We start from the raw sequence: 16,629 nt of genomic DNA on the forward strand, positions 1-16,629 counted from the left end.
TGGTGTCCAGACCTCAGTTAGGCTTTCAGTTTCTGGGTCAACTCACCCTGATCCTTCTCCCTAGCCCTTTTCTCACGCTCACCTGCACTTCACTTCCTGAAAAGACAAAACTTGTTGAGCTGCACCTCTCTCCTGTGGAGGGTGGGGAGGGGAAGCTTTCCCCTAAATAAAGGCAAAGTACAAAGGACACTCCCAAATCTATGTCTCCCCTTTCCTTTTTCTCATTAGTTCATTCATTCACTCATTTGTTCATTCACTCATAAACAATTATTAATTAAATACCCTCTGTGTGTGCCTGGTACTTTTCTAGGGCTGAAGTTATCGTAGAGAATAAGACATAGTCTCTGATATCATGCTGTTTACATGCTAGGTGGAAGAAGAATGGGATAGACCATAAGTAGGTAGACAAATAAACCAGTGAGAGCATTTAAAATTGTGAAAAGGAATAAAAGAATAGCAAAACATGATGCAGCAGGGAGCTTTCTTCTGTCTACTGTCCTCAAAATAAAGTCCAAGGCTGGAAAGCCCATCTCCATCTGCCCCTGTTTACCTCTCTAGCCTTTTACCTCTTGTCTGTTTTCATCTTGAGCTCTCTGTTTCAGCCATGAGGAACCAGCATATCAAAGTTGGAAGGGGCAAAGTAGCCCCTTGATCTGGTAGTTCTTTTAGCTTCAAACACTGTCTCTTTTCACTGCCTCTCTCATGTCTCTCACCCAGCTAACTCCTGCTCCTTCTTGGCTTATGAGCTACTTCCAGCTGGAAGCTGGTCCTACTCCCACGAATCCAGGTGCAGTGCCTCTCTCTGTGCTGCACTCTCTCCTTCAAGAGCATCCATCGACCTCTGCAGCCAGTTTGCTGCTTTCTCCACACCAGACTGTGAGCTCCTAGAGGGCAGGAATCATATTTTACTCTCCCTGAATCATAGAAGCCTCAACAGTTGGCACAGTGCACAGTACATAGCAGATGCTTAAGAAACATCTGTTGAATTAATCAACACTTCGTTTAGTACATTTTGTTATTGTTGTTTAGTTGCTAAGTCGTGTCTGACTCTTTTGCGACCCCATGGACTATAGCTAACAGGCTCCTCTGTCCATGGGATTTCCCAGGCAAGAATACTAGAGTGGATTGCCATTTCCTTTGCCAGGGGATCTTTCTGACCCAGAGATTGAACCCAGACCTTCTGTATTGGCAGCAGGATTCTTTACCGCTGAGCCACCAGGGAAACCCTTAGAATGTTTAAAAGCTCAGCAATATGATGAAAAGGCATCGATGAAGTGTGGCTTTGGAGACAAAGAATTAATTGGGGAAAAAATATAACAATTCCTCAGTCCTTTCTTGAGTTCATATTCCAGCCTCTTTCAGCTCAAATACTTTACTAGAGCCTCCTAAAAGGCTGACCAAGCAGGAGGACAGAAATTATTGACCCTACTTAACAGCCAGGGAAGGTCATGTCCAAGAAGGGTGAATGCACTTCCAGCCAGGTGGTGGTAGAGTATATCTGGATAAGGTCGGGGCCCCAGAGACATCATACCCGATCTCTGCATCATGGAGGGAATGTGGATGGAGGTGCTCATAGACAGACTCCGAACTAAGTATCCTGGCTCATCTAAAACTCAAAATAACTGCTTCAGGGTGGCAATGACGGTTGCCACAAGGAGGAGACAATGAGATTGACCCACAGTCTACCCTCATTCTGTAACGCAACTCCAACTAGGCAGGTTCTCCGGGCCACCATTCCATTTGTTCTTAGGGACTCCTCCCTGGGGTCAGTTCATGAGGCACTGTACACTCATCGACTGACTAGGATGGAAATTCTAGTCAAAATTTTAACTTCCTCATTTCAGAGTTGGGAGAGTCAGGGTTCAGAGAGATGTGATTAGTCTCTGGCATGGATAAATGTAGGATCAGGAGTCCAGATTATTGGTCCAAAACTTTCTCAAGTATCCCCTTGACATGACCCTCTGTGTTGGGAAAGGGGTGACGGTGCTGTGGACCTGACCTAGCCATTTGTTAGCTGTGGTCACGGTGGGGAAAGAGAGGCAGGAGGGGTGATGGGCTACCCACCCCATCCAGTTGTCCCACTCTAGAGTTTATTCATTCCCCCAGTAGTCCTCATTGGTTTTATGCATTGTCAGTTAACCAGAGGAAGTAGAATATGGGTTGTCCACTGTTTAGTGGCTGTTTATGAAGATCATTATTCCTCCAGGAAATAGTCTCCCAGACAAACAATAACAGAGAGGATGGAGGGCAGGAGGAATGAGGCCAGCAGATAGCATAGGTAGGGCTCCCTGCTACTAAGAATCAGGGAAAAGGCTATATGTATTAGGTTCCACCAACATATAAGAACTTCCCAGAGAAGGGAAACGACATTTTGAAAGTTTCAGACTGTATCCAGCCCAGGTGTGACTCTTTATTTACTATGGGATCCTGGACAAATCATTCGGCCTTTCAGAACCTCAGCCTCTCAAATGAGAGGGTTGAATGAGATGGTTTTTAGGGACTCTTTTCCATAACTCTCCCCACAAATGAAGTGAGTTTTAAAGGAAGTGAGAGTCAGTAACTCCATTTCAGATAAACTCAATAAACCTAGTATTTGTCAGGCCAGGTCCTGTTGAAGTTTAATTGGGAGATCTGAGGAATAGAGTTAACACAGCAGGCCTGAGACTGCTATCCTTAGAAAGATGTTTGCACAATTGGCCCTGGGTTGGCATTCCGGAACTTTGATGTCAAAGGATTTCCACAATTCCCAGAACTGATAACGGTGGCTCACTTAAGCCTAGACTATTTGGATAAACAATGTGGCTCCTGATGAACACCTGTTTTTCTTCTGGGAGTCTGGCATTTTGGTACATGCTAGGCGGAGGATGCCTACAAGCCCAGCCCCCAATAAAAACTGAGCCCTGGACTTCCCTGGTAGTCCAGTGGTTGGGTATCTGCCTGCTAATGCAGAGAACATGTGTTCAAGCCGTAGTCTAGGAGGACTGCCCACGATGAGGGGCAACTGAGCCCACACGCCCCAACTATTGAGCCAGCACTCTAGAGCCCACGAGCTGCAGCTATTGATGCTCAGCACCTAGAGCGCATGCTCTGCAACAAGAAAGCCACCACAGTGAGAAGCCCACGCACCGCAACTTGAGAGTAGCCCCTGCTCACCGCAACTAGAGAAAGCCTGTGCACAGCAACCAAGACCCAGCGCCACCAAAAATAAATAAAACCGATCACTGAGTCTAATGGGGTTCCTCAGAAGACGCTTTACAGGTATTGTCATAGTCTGCTGCTAGAGAATTAAGTGCATCCTGTGTGATTCAACTGGGAGAGGCCTCTCGGAAGTTTGTGCCTGGTTTCCCTCAGTCTTTTTCCCATGCACCTTTTCCTTTTGCTGATTTATTCTGTAACCTTTTGCTGTAATAAATCAGAGTGTGAGTATGATTATATGCTGAGTTCTGTGAGTCCTGATAGCAAATCATTGAACTGGTAGGTGGTCTTGGGAACCTCAGACAGGGGATAAGCCTAGATCTCACAGAAACAACCATAATCCTAGCAATCTTTTAGGAATATACAGCTTAAAACTAGCACTATCCAACAGAAATATAGTATCAGTTGCATGTGTAATTCAAATTTTTCTATCAGTCACATTTTACAAAGTAAAAAGAAACAAGTGAAATTAATTTCAATATAATTTCTTTAACCCAAATATAAAAATATTAAATGTTACCTTGTAATGATATAAAAATTTATTGAGAAATTTTAATTCTTTTTTTTTCTTTTTAAGTCTTCAAAAACCAGTGTGTACTTTATACTCACAGCACATCTCCGTTTGGACTAGCCACATTCCAAGTGCTCACTAGTCACACTCAGCTAATGGCTGACAAGTGGAAAAGCACAGAGTTAGAGATTAATGACAAGGACTCCAGAGATCAAGATCTTGTCAGAATCTTAGTTTTGCCACCTACCAACTGGATGGCCTTAAGCAAAGCCATTTAATTAATATATTAGTTTCTTCTTCTCTAAAATGGGGATAATGTTAGCTACCTCATGAAGTTATAGGAATTCCAAAAGTATGGGATCGCAAAGAGCTGGACACGACTGAGCGACTGAACTGAACTTAACTGAGTGCCTAGTATGTATAGGATGTTGGGTGAATGCTGACTGTTACTCTTATCATCCAAAAGGTTGGCCTTTGAGGTTAATTTGTTCAACTCCTCATTCCACAGATAAACTGAGGCCCAGAGTTTGGAAGGCACTGATTTCAAAAGCAGAGGCTCCAGCCACCTCTTTTCCTGTCCCCTGGCTAGCTCTAAAGATTGCATCTGCCAATATTTAGGAATCCAACAGCTTTGGGGCCCTACCTGGATTCTGCCATCCCTTCTTAATTATAAAAAAGGGCCACCATTGGAGTTGGCACAAAGTGGTGGGGCCTGGGCCTCCCTTCTGCTACCCGCCCCGATCTGGGTTGGGCTGGCTGACCTCATCACTGACTCCAGCTATTGCTCAGCACTGATAGGGTTGGCTTCCATTGTTTTCACTTTTCACTGCCCTTCTTGTTTATTAACTCATGTTCTATCTCCTTCTAAGACACAGAGCATCAGCACTTTTTAAAAACCTCTTTTTAATCATCTACAGTCCCTCTTCACCCACCAAGCAGGTCAGTAGTGAATGTGCCTAAAAAAGAGAAAGTGAAGAGGGACTTGGTGCTCACTTATCTGAGATGCAGTAGAGCAGCTCCTCAGGCTGGAAACAAAACTGGCTTATGATTCCTCTGCAACATCTGTCTCCACCCTTCCTTTCCTGAAACCCAAATGCAAATCATCTACTCTCCTCTGACAACTTCACGCAGCATAACTCACGTATCTCAAATCTTCCCAGCAGCTGGAATCAGACCAGTTTTGTGGGCTCAGAGCTAGACTAAAATTCTACTTATTCAATTTGCCAAATAGTGTTATTTGGCATTCATTTATTTAATGTTTACTGAGCATCTACTGTGTATTAAGCCCTCTGCAAAGTGGTGAGAATGAGACCTTCGTGGACCTTAAGATTTAGTGTGAAAAGGTGACAAATAAGAAATAATGGTAAAGTAAGTGGTAAACAAAAGGTTAATGTATAAAATGTCAAATGCTCTAGGAGTTATAATAAATCAAGGGGACCTGAACAAAACTCTTTCCTTAAGAAATGACATCTGCACTGAGACCTGAAAATGGTAGGCGAGAACCAGTGAAAGAGAGCACAGAGAGTTCCAGGTAGAGGCAACAACATAGCTGGAGGTAAGAGAGAATGGCCTGTTGGAACAACTGGAGAACAGCCCAGTACAGCTGGGTACTGAGAGCAAGAGGAGAGTGGCAGAGACAAGGAAGCAGCCAGATTTGGAGGATATTGTCCTAAGGGCTAAGGAATTTGGACTTTAACCTGAAGGCCAGGGGAAACAGCCTGGTGCAGAATAACATCTTTCAAAACAGAATTCCAGGGAACAAATCAACCAAATGTGCTAAAAAGGCTGATGGTGAAAAAGTTAGCAAGTATGATATTCATTCTTGTCTTCAAGGTCTTTGTACTGAGGCTCGAACTGTCTTTGAAAGTAGTACACAACAGGAAGGCCCAGTCCACTGGCAGGCTATGCTCCCTAACCTCCCACCCACTGTTCATGAGATCAGTACTTCTAAGTCTGGTTCAGCCCAGGTTTTCCTTAGACCCTTGGAGCTGCAGAGCCCACCATGGAGAGATTGTCAAGGACCCTTGTTTAACAGATGGGCCAGAGAAGGAAAGTCATTTGTCTGTGGCCCTACTGCAAGCCTAAGGTTCTGACTCCTTGTTTTCCCCAAAGAAATTGAACACGAGGGCTAGGATTAGGGTAAGGCAATTCAGGCACTCTGGGTGCACCGTATAAGCAGGCACTCACTCACGGGTGCCATCTCTGCACTCGCCTCACCCTAGTCCTGGCTCTGTTGGACTCACTTTGAAGGCAGGGATTGTAACTTCCAGAAAACTCTCTGGCATCTTTCATGGTTTTTGTTTGTTTAACATTTTTTGTTTTGATGTGGACCATTTTTAAAGACTTTATTGAACTTGTTACAGTACTGCTTCTGTTGTTTATCTTCTGGTTTGTGGCTGTGAGGCATGTGGGATCTTAGCTCCCTGACCAGGGATCGAACCCATGCCTTCTGCATTAGAAGGTGAAGTCTTAACCACTGGACCACCAGGAAAGTCCCCTCTTTCATGGTGTTGACAAGGTGCTAGGCACATATTATGAGGAATTCTAGATACCTACTGATGCAAATGAATAATGGATTTCTGACAAACTATGTATACAGATGTTTGTATCTTTGGGTAAATATGACCTTCAAGATACAACAGAACAAAGTCCAGAGGGCCCAAGAATGTACTCTAGGCTTGGATTCTGGTCCCCTCTTCGCCACCAATTTGCTGTGGGTGAATTGTTCCCCATCTCTAGGCTTCAGCAAAATGAGACAATTGAATAAATAATATTTGTTGACTACATACTCTGTGTCAGACACTGTTCAAATGCTTTTGTGCTTTAACTCATTTAAAGTTAAAGGCCTTCAAGACTCCCTTCACTTCAATAGGCTGTGGTTTGAGGTAAGGAAGGCTTCACAGAGAATGCGGGATCAAGACAGCCCTTCCAAATTCCCATGGGGATCATACCATCTTAAATCATGATAAAGGCATGGTATCTCAAGGCACTTGTCCATCAGAAGACACAGAATCACCTGCCTCAGAGTCAGCTCTGGAACATGGCTGAAGGTGGAATCTCAGCCTTTGCCCCTAGAGATTGTAATGCAGTGATTCTGAAAGGGGACATAGGTATCTGTATGAAAAGCTTCTCAGATGACTTTTTTAGTCTGATTTGTGAAGCACTGACTCTGACACATATCGCTGTCTGTGGATAGAATCATGCATGGACCTTGAACTGCCTGACCTGGTCATCAGCATCTCAAAGCAGAGAAACAAATTCATTGATTTTTTTTTCATGTGGGTCTTAGTTCCCTGACCAGGGATTGAACCTGCGCCCCCTGCACTGGACACACAGAGTTTAAACCACTGAAAAAGAAACTGTAGTCACTTACTCATGTCCGACTCTTTGCGACCCCATGCACTGTGGCCCACCAGGCTCCTCTGCCCATGGAATTTTCCAGGTCAGAATACTGGATTGTTGCCATTTCCTTCTCCAGGGGATCTTCCCAACCCAGGATCGAACCTGAGTCTCTCGAATTGCAGGCAGATTCTTTACCATCTGAGCCACCAGGGAAGCCTTAAACCACTGAACTATCAGGGAAACCCCCAAATCCGTTGACTAATGCCACAAATACTAAGCACCTGATGTGTCCTAGACCCTGTGCCAGCTGGTGATTATGGTCCCTACTCTCAAGGGACTCCTGGTCTAGGTCCGTCACTTATTTTTAGAAGCAAGTCATCTAGCCTAAGAAGGGCCTTAGACAGCATCAACCAATCCCATCATGCCGTTCTGGGAAACTGAGACCCAGAGAGGGAAAGCAATTTGTTCAAGACTACAGAGGGAATAAATGTATTTTCTGCTCTCAAACCAGCTGAGGAATCCCAATGTTCTTCTAGGGAACGGGGCTGCATTCAAAAATTCTAGAGCAGTCAACTCGTTGCTTTTTAAGCACTAAGCCTACATAGAGTAAATATTCCTGGAGGTCTCACTCCAGATCTTGCTGACATTTTAAGTCCTTGATATCCCTTCTACCAGATTGGAGGCAGGAGGAAACAGGGAACACCAAGGGAAGTTCCATCAGTTCTTCGGTGCCTTTTAAAGTCCTTTCTCTAGCTGGGCTGAGGACACGGTGCTTGCCACTTCCAGCACTTTGGAGTCGAAAGAAGAGGGGGCTGCCTCACGTTCACAAGCACCTGGCTCCCGTCTCTCGGCCCAGACTTGCTTATGTCACTGTCGCCCAGCGGGGGAAGCGGAGGGGAAGTCATGCCCGCCCCTGAAATGCCAGGCGCCTTGCAATTGGCTACAAAGACTCAGGCCCGGCCGCGGATTGGTCATCGCTGAGGGCTTGAAAGGTAGATGAGAGCAGATGACACCTCAGACGGACCGTGGCCCGGGATCAGACAGCGTCTGCGGCGAGCCGAGACGCGCCCCCAGCCCATCATGGCCCGGCTCTTCCGGGCATCCTGCCTTCTGTCCCTGCTCCTGGCCGGCTTCATTCCCCCGAGCCAGGGACAGGAGAAGTCGAAGGTGAGTGAGCCTCGGGGGTGGGGGGCCAGGGGAAAGAACACAGCCCGCAGGTGTCACCATCTCTCAGTGAGGGCTTCCCTCTAGAAGGGTGATAACCTAGGTGCGAGAGACGCCCTTAACTCCCGTTGCCTCCGTCTTTGGCGCACTCAGACTGTCGTCAGACTCTTCGCAGTTTCATCTGCTGGAGACCTGGGTGCTCCTGGTGGGCGGAATGAATTAGGGACGAAGGTTTGTCTCTCCAGAGTTCACACTTTCTTCCCCCACCGCTACATCCGGGCCGCCTTGCTACATCCAAACCACCGTCTGTTTCTGAGACCCTTCCCTTCCAGTGGACCCTGAAGGGGGAGGGGGGCCCAGAAAATGGCGTGGAGACTCGGGGTCTGGGTGGCTGCAGAGTTCCCAGGGAGACTGGCAGGCAATGTGTGGTGCCCAAATGGCCCAAGCATAAATGCAGGCAGGATGCTGGGATACTGGTAAAAGGGGCTGACAGAACGAGCTCTGGGTTGGCAGCAAAGAACGCCCAGGACGCTGACTAGACCTCTCATCCTTTGCGGACCTCAATTTCTCCATCCACTGGAGGTAAGAGCACAGGGCACAGAGAGGCTGAAGACTTCAGAGGGGATGCTTGGAGAAGCTACAAAATCCACACACCATTCTCTGGAGGGTTTCCTGTTTGGGGCAGCCTCAGTACCCATCAGCCACAGCCCTTATTGGCCTGCCAGCTCCGTAGGAGAGGCAGAATTCTCTTGAGCCTTAGTCTACCCTCAGTAGAGCGTGTGGTCCTTAGCTAGAGTGGGGATGCTGAGGTCAGGAGCAGGGGTGACCTGACATGCTTAGACCTCTCCTCTTCCCCGGGGTGGGGAGTCAGGAGCCAGGCATAGACCCAAAGAGAGAGATTTTGTTTCCAGCCTCCCAATACATACACACACCGACACACACACACTGGCACACACACACTGGCACACACACCAGCACACACCCCTCACCTGTATAAAATCAAGAAGCTTTGTGCGTCTGTGTTTCTCAAATCTTCCATTCTAAGGTCTTATGACTCCACAATTCCATTTCCGTAATCCTATCTATTGTTCAGGAAGCTCATTAAAAATGCAAGGTTACTTCTGCTTGTTTCTATCCCGTCCTGTCAGCCTAAATTCTAATCAGTCTGCCTCTCCTGGGAGTCAGCCTAGAGACTGGATGGTTATGGGGCCACTTCCTCCTAGCCTCTGGCTTTGTATCCAGTCTTGTTCATAACCTCCAATTCAGAAGGTATTTTCCAGGGCAGGGATGGGTCTGAGTTTTGATATTAGGGTGTGGAACTGAAGTGAGGGCAGGCCATGGGTAGGGCAGCATCATGGAGTCAGTCCTATAACCTCAGTTTGGGGAGAAGCAGAGACGGGAAGATGGGGCCCTGTTTCAAGAAGGTGGAGGTAAGAACATGGATCCCATGAATAGCTCATCATAGCCATGAGTTCTCTGTAGAACTCTGGGGAGGAATAGATGGATTCAGAGAAAACGGGATGGGTATGGTCTAGAAAAGCCTTAGAGTGGGGTGTGATCATATCAGATGCCACCAGCTAGGATTTGCTAGCCCATGACAGTCTGGTCCTGCCCCATCTTTCCTCCCAGGTCTTGAGAGGGTTGAAATGTCATAGCCTCCGTTTCTAGGACTCAATCACTGCTTATCTTACCCCCAGCTCCAGGGCCAAGGCAGGGGGCCAGGGGCAAGTAGAGGAAAGGATGTGACAGCCCCAGAGGGATATTTGCCTCCACTCAATTCAAAGGGAGGGGCTGGGGAACAAAGCCTTTTCTCGCTGTCACCTCTCCAGTCCATCTTAAGGCTGCCCAGGCTTCCTGTCCTTCCCCTACAAAAGGACTTTACAGAGGCTAGAAAGAATAACAGCTGTTGACGTGCATGGGCTCCTAGTAACCGCTGGTTTCTAGGTGACTAAATCAGGCAGATAGAATGAAGGAAGCACTGGCTGACAGTCAGAGCTGAAGAGCCCTCTAGACAGCCCTGAATCTGACCCCATCTCATAATCAAGGAGCCAGAGCCCCAGAGAAGAGACAGGAGTAGTCACATGTAGTTGCATGGGAGGCCTGGCCAGGCCTAGAACTCAGGTCTCCTGCCCCCAGTCCAGCTCTCCTCTCATACCTTCACACTGTTGGGAGTGGTAAGATGAGTGAGGAGAGAGACACAGGACCAGCAATGCAAGCCAGCCGGGGTCCTGGCAGGGTCTCCCCTCCCACTCTCAAGCCGTCTGAACTCTCCTGTCTTGTGCAATTGTGGGAGGATTGAGCTAACTTCCCCCCCGCCCCACCCCCATCTCCTCTGACCTCCTGGTTAAGGTGCAGGGGTCTGGGACTTCAGGGACCCACAAGAAAAGGGGCGGGGCCTATAAGGAGGTGGGGCGCATGCTTAGTATTGAGAGCCGGCTGTGGCTCTTTCCCCTACCATTGTCACTCTCTGACCCCTCTCCATCTGAACCCACAGCACCAGTGTTGCAGGCCCAGTAGAAAGCAGGAGGTTTTGTCACAGGTCCCTTTTCCTGCAAATACTCTGCCCAGTGCATCAGCTTCCTCATACCGACTGGGGAACATTCCAGTCTTCTTCACAGTAACACAGCAATGTCAGTGCCCTTTACCCTACCCCTTGATGAGGGGACAGGGGCTGGGTTTCTTTCCAAGGGGCTTTCAAGATGGTTTTAATCTACTAGCAAATTCCCACAGCCATTTTGGGAGACAGGTGGTTTTTCCTTCGCCCATCAACAGATGGAAACTCAGATTGAAAGTGACTTGCTCAGGGACACACAGCCAGCAAGACTCAAATCTAATGAGAGGAGATTCCCCTTGCCCCACCCCACCCTGAAAATGGGCTTAAAAGCTGATCCTCCTGCTGTTTTCAAGCTTCCCTTATTTAGACAACTTCTTGGCTTTTTTTTTTTCCTCCCCATTTCACAGTTTGTTTTTTGGCCAGGGTGGAGTAGAGAGGCAGGCAGGAGGCCTGGCTAGGGTGTGTTTGTTGTGTCCTGGCTGTTTGCACTTGGAGCTGGAGCTGAGCTGGAGCTGAGACCCAGGGGCTGGAGGAATGTCAAGCTTAGGTCTCAGGCCTGTCTCTGGCACCCACCAGAAGTCACGGGGCACGGAATATTAGACTCACGTGAAGCAGGGAATTCGTACCAGAGCCAAGAACACTTGCAGCAGTCAGGAAATGACCATGTGGAAGGAGTCCAGCTCCCCCAGCTCACAGGCCTACGGAGTCTCCAAGACAGAGTGGCTTTCTTACACCCACCCAGGGCTACGCCCTGCCAGCCCAGACGGCTCTCTTCACTCGGCTGGGCCCAGGTGCACCTCACCTTAACAGCAAGTCTTCCAGGACTGGCCAGAACAGAGTGCGTGAATCTGCTTCTCTTAACTCCAACCACCTGTCTCTGGTCTATAATGCTAGCTTGCATTCAGTTTGTTTATTGTCTTCCTGCCTCTCCTCAGATGTCCAGGCCAGGACTGCCAGCCCACCTGCTAATTGTGGTAGTGATGCCATGATGCTCTCTCAAGACTAAACCCAGATTTTTGTAGTCTGCATCAAAAAATGGTAGAGATGAGATGAGGATAGAGTTGGGGGTGGGGTGGGTGTAAATTCCACATCCCACTTGCTGGCAGTAATCCATTCCCTCTTCTCCCACCGAAAGCAATGCTGTCAAGCCATCATGGTTCAGAACAGCTGGTCCAGTTCAAGGTTCTCACTTTATAAATGAGGAAACTGAGGCCCAGAGAAGAGAAAGGACAAGTCCAAGACCACACAGGGAATTAGAGGCAGAGCTGGTTCCCCAACTCACAGCCCATTGTTCACTGACTCTACTAGTCTGGAGGCGGACTGTGGAGCAACAGTTGGGCAAAGAGGAAGGCCTCAAGGTTGTTGTCACACTGCTCAATGCAGGGAACATCGGATCTATGCCAGGCACTGGGCTTTATCCTGACCATCCCATTTAATCCTCCCAGCAGGCCTGGCCCCATTTCTGGCCCCTATCCTACTTCCCTATTTTTGAACAACAGCCTCAGCTTTCCAGTTCTCCAGATTGGAAACGTCTGAATCACCATTTTCCACACTGTCGTTTCCTTGTTTCTGTTCAGCTCTTCCTTCACGACGGTCTACTTCTGGCTCTCATCACCACTTGCCTGCGTTATTCTAACAGCTTCCAGTCTCCACCATCCCATCCAGTAACACCGGCATGGCGGTAGTCTCCCTCACAGCCTGCCTGGTGGCTGTCTAAACTGACAAGTGATGCAGAAGTAATGACCATAGTTATTTCTCCAAGTTTCCATAGCACTCACCAGCTTGTTCAATGCTTTTAATATTATTATCTTGTGCAATGCATTAGGAGACTTCAGTTCTAGTCCAGTTTGAATTCTTGGGCAAGTCAAGACCACGTGGGCAAATGTGTTCCGCCACTCCCTGGTATCTTGAAAATGGTGGAGTCCAAGTTCCCTTCAGGCTCTAACCGCTCCCTGGTGCTGGTCTTTTCTTGCAGACGGACTGCCACGCTGGTGTGGGTGGCACCATCTATGAGTACGGGGCCCTCACCATCGATGGGGAGGAGTACATCCCCTTTAAGCAGTACGCTGGCAAATACATCCTCTTCGTCAACGTGGCCAGCTACTGAGGCCTGACGGGCCAGTACGTTGGTAAGAGCCACCCGCTCTTCCCCTGATGTGTTTGGGGATGTTTTTGCCAGTTGGGCACATTCCAATCACAGGAGCTTTTCTGGTGCAAGGAGAATGGGGGTGATGGTCATCATGAGATTTCAAACCCTGTACCTGAATCCTACTGTGTTCTGTGGTTCTGTGAAAATAATTATATAACCTGAGGTCTGATCCCCTATAAACACGTTCTAGAAGATTCTCAGTTGTCCTTCATCCCTGGGTATCTCAATTGCCCTAAAAGAAGAAGGATGGAGGAGACTGGGTTTGTGCCTGGAACTTCCTTTCATTGGAGTAAGAAACAGTAGCTTCCTCTTGCTGAGAAATTCTCCCCTGTCCTCAGCCCATCTGCCTCAGTGCTTCTCTTGGCCCCTGGCCTGAGTCCCCAGAGTTTGTGTGTTAGTGACAGAACTGGTTTCATGATCCCTGGTACCCCCTACTTCTTTCTCCTTAGCTGGGTCAGAGTCAAAAGCCAGGGCACAGGCAAGCCAAAGGCATCTGACAACACCCACCAGAAAATGCTTTGGGGGTGTGGGAGGGAGGCAAGGACAATCTAACTTAGAATGTTCTGCCTGAGAGTCAGGGCAGATTCCTGGAAGTGCAATGACAGTGAACTGGATGGCCCAGTGGGTAGTGAGTGCTCTGTCTAGAATGCTTCCATGTAGCCCTTGGAATAGAGCACAGTGCATTTGGGCAAGAGGTGGGCTGACCATGGATGCTGCACAAGAGACCAGGAGGCACCGAGAGGAGTGAGAGCTGGGCCAGGCTTTCCCCTGGGCCCCTGAATACCCAAAGTATAGGAGGGGTGTGAGGGCTCGATCCCACCCCAGGGAAGTCATCTGCCTTCTGCCCAGGGATGGATGGTTCTCACTCCAGGAAACTCAGTCCTGAGAGTCCTGAAGGAGCCCACAGCCTACAGGCCCAGGTGGTGGGTTTAGGCAGTGGGTGTCTGTTTACTAATTTGAGAAAGCACATTGCTCTCTTCTCCCCCAGACCTCCAACCCATCCAGGTTGGACTCCATAGGACGGGGCTTGAATGCCAGCAATGCCACACTCAATGAATTATCTTGGGCAAGTCCCTTCCCATCAGGCCTCAGTGATTTCAGCTATACAATGGGGTGGGGAGGTGGATGGTACACAGGAGGTGGGACTCCTCACCAGGGCTATCTCCATCTCTGCTCTCTCCCTGTTCCAGAACTGAATGCACTGCAGGAAGAGCTTGAACCATTTGGTCTGGTCATTCTGGGCTTCCCCTGCAACCAATTTGGAAAACAAGAACCAGGAGAGAACTCGGAGATCCTAGCCACCCTCAAGTGAGTGCTGACTCAGTGTCCTGAGAAAGCTCCTCTAACACATCCCTCCCACCCTGTGCCCCAGCCCAGGCTCCAGGCATCTTTTATGCTGGCCCCTACTCACGATGGATATTTATCAGCCACCAAGAACTACTCTCTCCTTCCAGGAACTCTGTTTAGTGGAACAAGTGGAAGAGGTACCAGGAGAGAGACAGGGTCAGGGATGGTGGCTGTCAGCCATGTTGGGGTAAGGGAAGGACAGGCTGAGGGCAGCGGTTATTGAGCAGTTACCAAATTGAAGGAAGACTGCTGACCCACATTATACCTGTGCCCATTTAACAGTCACTGGCTCCCACTGCCCATTATAGCATAAAATCCAGATTCCCAACCCCCCTTCCCCAGTTCTGTCCCCTCGTCTTATTTCTGAGCCCATGTATCTGGGACCCACACAAAAATATTCCTCTTAGGTATGTTCGACCAGGTGGGGGCTTCACCCCCAATTTCCAACTGTTTGAGAAAGGCGATGTGAATGGGGAGAAAGAGCAGAAGTTCTACACGTTCCTGAAGGTGAGTACACAGCCAAGCCACATTCCTGAAGAGCCTCTCTCCCTGGCTGATGCTGGCTCCGGACGGGGCTGCAGCCGCTCCTGGCCCCAGGCCACGTAGACTAGGCCTGTGCCACCCTCCTTTATTCCTGGGCTCTTGCGGAGTTTCCTGGCATCTGATTATTATTCCAACTAGAGGGCTTTGTAGACCCTAGGGGCTCACCAACTCATTTTACAGATAGGCCCCAGAAGGGACAAGCTTAGGGTCTCACAATCTGCTAGAACCAAAGCTGGTGCTGGGATTCAGTTTTCTAACTCCCAACCTGGTGCTCTTTTCTCAATGCCCGGCTATTCTCCTTCCCCCGAGAAGTCCTGGGAAGGAGAAGGGATAAGAGGGTGGGAAGGGCCCCAGGCAGAGTTGACACTTCTCTCGTCTGTGCTCCAGAACTCCTGTCCTCCTACCTCGGAGCTCCTAGGCTCACCTGACCGCCTTTTCTGGGAACCCATGAAGGTCCATGACATCCGGTGGAACTTTGAGAAGTTCCTGGTGGGGCCAGACGGCATCCCCATCATGCGCTGGTACCACCGCACCACGGTCAACTCTGTCAAGATGGACATCCTGACCTACATGCGGCGGCGGGCGGTCTGGGAGGCCAAGGGGAAGTAACTGAGGCCCACCGCCCCTCCCCCCAAGTCCACCACACGGGCTAGGGAGGACTCTGTTCAGGAAGGAACCCATTTCTCCAACTACGCCACACTCCCATGCTAGACCCTTTACTGTTACACAAGGCCCCAGCCTGAGATGAACGTTTGTGCCCGTACTGCTCTGCACATGGGCGTTTGCACACATGCCTACAGGCGTGTGTACACACGAGTACAGGGCCACATGTGTCAACCTGCACAAGTGTATATGTGGCAACAGCTGTGTGCCGTGAAGAATGCCAGAGAGGAACTTCCCTTTCCTTCCAGTTCTCTGTTCCAGTGATAACCATCCACTTTCAGCTGAGTCCAAACTGAAAAACCAGCTCTAGATTCAATTGTTCTGCTTTAACCAGGACCTCACCCTACCGGCTGGCATCTCTTACTGCCTCCAAACACCACCCAGAAGTGCCTGGAAGTTTCTGGGTCCGCCACACTGCCTGACCCCCTCCTTCTCCACCACACAGCCTCGCTCCTTCCTGAGGGCCCTCCCCTGTCCCCCACCCCACCACCCCCACAGCGTTCCCTGCGAGTCGCCAAGGCAGACGTGAGAGCAGGGGCCACGTTCCCCGTGTCAGGGGGCGGCATCGCCATGAAGGAGGGGCCCGAAGCCCGCGTGGGCGGGCCTCCCTTGAGCCTGTCTGAGGGGCCAGCCTTTAGTGCATTCAGGCTGAGGCCCCCGGCCAGGGATGCCACCCCACTCCCTCGGGGGGTGTGTCCTCTCCCCTCACCCTGACCCACTGGCATGAGACTCACCCCTGTCTGCCTAGTAAAGGCCTTTCTGCAGCAGCTGAGCCTACTGTCATGCTTCTTCCATGGGGCTGCCCCAGCACGGGGGCAGGAAAGCTGGAGGTGGGAGGAAGGAATGAACTGAGGGCTTCAGGTCCTTGCTTTTTGGTTTCCACCTAGGCCCGCTCTGCTGCCTCACTCAGCATCTGGAGTCTATAAAACCAGCTCACATCTACGGTCACCCCACAGTTCTCTCTAAGGCAGCTAGCACTGAGATGAGCTGTTCCATTTGACAGATGAGGAAACTAAGGCTCACGGAAGGGCCAGGCCTTGCCCAGTGTCTCCTGACAAGTGAGGGGCAGGACTGGAGTGTAAACTCAGGTCACCTGACCCCCAGCTCCTGGATGCTCCACCCTCATAGAAGCTCTGAGCAGGATCCCAGGGGATACCTGGC

General features: G+C 49.5%; 1 protein-coding gene across 2 annotated transcripts; it reads left to right on the forward strand.

The window, feature by feature from the left end:
* The first annotated feature begins 8,042 nt into the window (after nucleotides 1–8,042).
* GPX3 (glutathione peroxidase 3) lies at nucleotides 8,043–16,235 on the forward strand. Of its 2 annotated transcripts, NM_174077.5 has the most exons (5): nucleotides 8,043–8,215; nucleotides 12,742–12,895; nucleotides 14,106–14,223; nucleotides 14,670–14,769; nucleotides 15,193–16,235. In NM_174077.5, the coding sequence occupies exons 1-5, from the start codon at nucleotides 8,129–8,131 to the stop codon at nucleotides 15,412–15,414; spliced, it is 681 nt and encodes a 226-aa protein (NP_776502.1). In that variant the 5' UTR covers nucleotides 8,043–8,128; the 3' UTR covers nucleotides 15,415–16,235. The 2 variants fall into 2 exon arrangements, 1 of the variants encoding a protein (NP_776502.1); NR_138142.2 differs by lacking the exon at nucleotides 12,742–12,895.
* The last annotated feature ends 394 nt before the right edge of the window (nucleotides 16,236–16,629 follow it).

The sequence above is a fragment of the Bos taurus genome, chromosome 7 (assembly GCF_002263795.3).
Source record: "Bos taurus isolate L1 Dominette 01449 registration number 42190680 breed Hereford chromosome 7, ARS-UCD2.0, whole genome shotgun sequence".
NCBI lineage: Eukaryota > Metazoa > Chordata > Mammalia > Artiodactyla > Bovidae > Bos > Bos taurus.